General features: G+C 35.3%; 1 protein-coding gene across 1 annotated transcript in view; it reads left to right on the top strand.

The window, feature by feature from the left end:
* Positions 1 to 1639, top strand: part of LOC106475538 (GTP-binding protein 1-like) — a 15941-nt gene extending 14302 nt beyond the window's left edge. The window contains exon 8 of the mRNA XM_013936216.2: positions 1149 to 1639. Coding sequence (XP_013791670.1) covers positions 1149 to 1516 — 368 coding nt within the window. The 3' untranslated portion in view covers positions 1517 to 1639. The remainder of the gene's footprint in view (positions 1 to 1148) is intronic.
* The last annotated feature ends 524 nt before the right edge of the window (positions 1640 to 2163 follow it).

Genomic DNA, 2163 nt, shown 5'->3' with positions numbered 1-2163 from the left:
TGGTAACGTACATAATGCCAGTATCAGAAGGTAACGTACATAATGCCAGTATCAGATGGTAACGTACATAATGCCAGTATCAGAAGGTAACGTACATAATCCCAGTATCAGATGGTAACGTACATAATCCCAGTATCAGAAGGTAATGTACATAATGCTAGTAGGTTCTGTATTGATACCTAGTAGGTTCTATACTAACAGACTGCAAAGTAGACATCAACTTTCAAACCTCCAGAGACACTGAGTTAACCAACATTTCATCTGGCTCAATAATATTCAGAAGTTCTTTGCAGAAATATCATCAGACGAACTTGTGTCCTTTCTTCTGGTACACTTAAACTATCAGATACAAATGTTACATATTAAGTAGAATCTAGTTTTACAATCAAATTCTGCTGACTCCCATAATATGGTTGTGAACATTGTCCAGATGCTTCTGAGATAGATACCATCTGTTACTCGTTGATCATCTTAGAAACGCAGATATATTTTCTCTTCAATGCAAACATTTCCGGAACCTGTTTTAGCCCAAAAAAGATATAAAACAATTGCCCATTAGAATTTGAAGTAGCCCTTATCTAACTAATATATATATACATAGAATATGATACCATTATCAAAATCGATAGTAGAAAAGGTATTTTCTTTAAAACAAAATATTAATCAAGACAACAAAAACAAGTAATATACCTTCATAGGTCATCTACTATTGGGAACATCAGTGTAATTTATTTTCGTGTACAATAATTATAACTTGTCTTCCTACCATTTCTCCAAACTGTATTCTAATATTGGTAGTATTGTTGTACAGTAGGATTAAATTTAACTCTTAATTCATTTCTGGTTTTTAAGATTAATGCACCTGAGGAAGGATGGTGTGTTGGATTTATTGTGCTGATAAAAATGTTTCCATGGGGTTAAAAATATGGAATGTGCTGTTTTCCATCAAAATGCTCTTTCTAATTTCATTTTCATATGTTTCCTGTTTTTAAAGTTAAGTTTACTTTATTGAACTGTATGTGTGAAAAAGCTATATAAAGTGTAGGTTTACCTCATGTACCAATCTCTGTGCAATTTGTATTTGTTCTTAATTATGTGAAATTGTTAGTTTGTAATATACCTCATCTGTTTGTAAAATTATTTTCCAGTTCACTGTGGAAGTGTTCGACAGACAGCATCTATCATTTCTATGTCTCAAGATTGCCTGAGGACAGGAGATAAAGCTATTGTTCACTTCCGCTTCATCAAGAATCCAGAGTACCTGCGACCTGGAATGAGGATGGTATTTCGTGAAGGTAGGACCAAAGCTGTGGGAAACATCAGCAAACTATTCCCCAATGCGTCACCACCCACTCAGGTGAACAGAAACAAGCCACCAAAGATGAGGCCATCTTATAGCACTAATACAGCTATTGAAGGAGCTACTAAAGTTGAAAGTGAGCCGAATCGTGGTGTGAAAAGAAGTCGGGGAAGGCACAGAGGAGGTCGCTCACATCCAACACCTACTGTTACCTGATGGGTATTTTTCAATCTTTTACAAACATCCTGCATGTTCACCTCCACCAAACAAGTTGAACAAATGTTTTAAATAATTTCAAACCTCTGTAGTCAATAAAGAATTTACACAGTGAGGAATATGCTTTAGTGTCACATGGAATCTTTTATTTTCCAATTGCATATTTCAAAATTAAACGGTGGTATGTGTCTGCTGCTTCTTAACTAAGATCGAAATTTTTTCAAAATTGTTGTTTTTCAGAGTTTCCAGTTAGGGTGAAGAGAGTTGATCAAGATAGCACTTCAAGTTATCTTGTTTTGCTGGAAATGATACGAGTTCACTAATTGGCAATTAGCCAAGTTTCCTGCAGGGAAGGTAGCTCATGTTATACTGTAATAGAAATTTCACTCTCCTATCAGCAAATTGGACAACAGTCAGAAGCAGCCACACCTTGGGTTTGATTCGTAGTGGACAAGGATGACGTTTGTGAGGTGCATTTATGTGTAGGCTTGACTTTGTTAGTGCTATTGTTTTTTATATAGAGCAGGGTTTATCCTTGAAAGACAGTTTTTCAAGAGTTTTAAGGATTCAAAGAGTTATTGCAGCAGCATATGTTTTAAAGTTTGTAGGATGTACCGGAATATTATTGTTGGCTTTGTTTAAGGCAA

The sequence above is a fragment of the Limulus polyphemus genome, unplaced genomic scaffold, assembly GCF_000517525.1.
Source record: "Limulus polyphemus unplaced genomic scaffold, Limulus_polyphemus-2.1.2 Scaffold8766, whole genome shotgun sequence".
Classification (NCBI taxonomy): Eukaryota; Metazoa; Arthropoda; class Merostomata; order Xiphosura; family Limulidae; genus Limulus; species Limulus polyphemus.
This window is presented reverse-complemented; position numbering and strand designations above follow the sequence as displayed.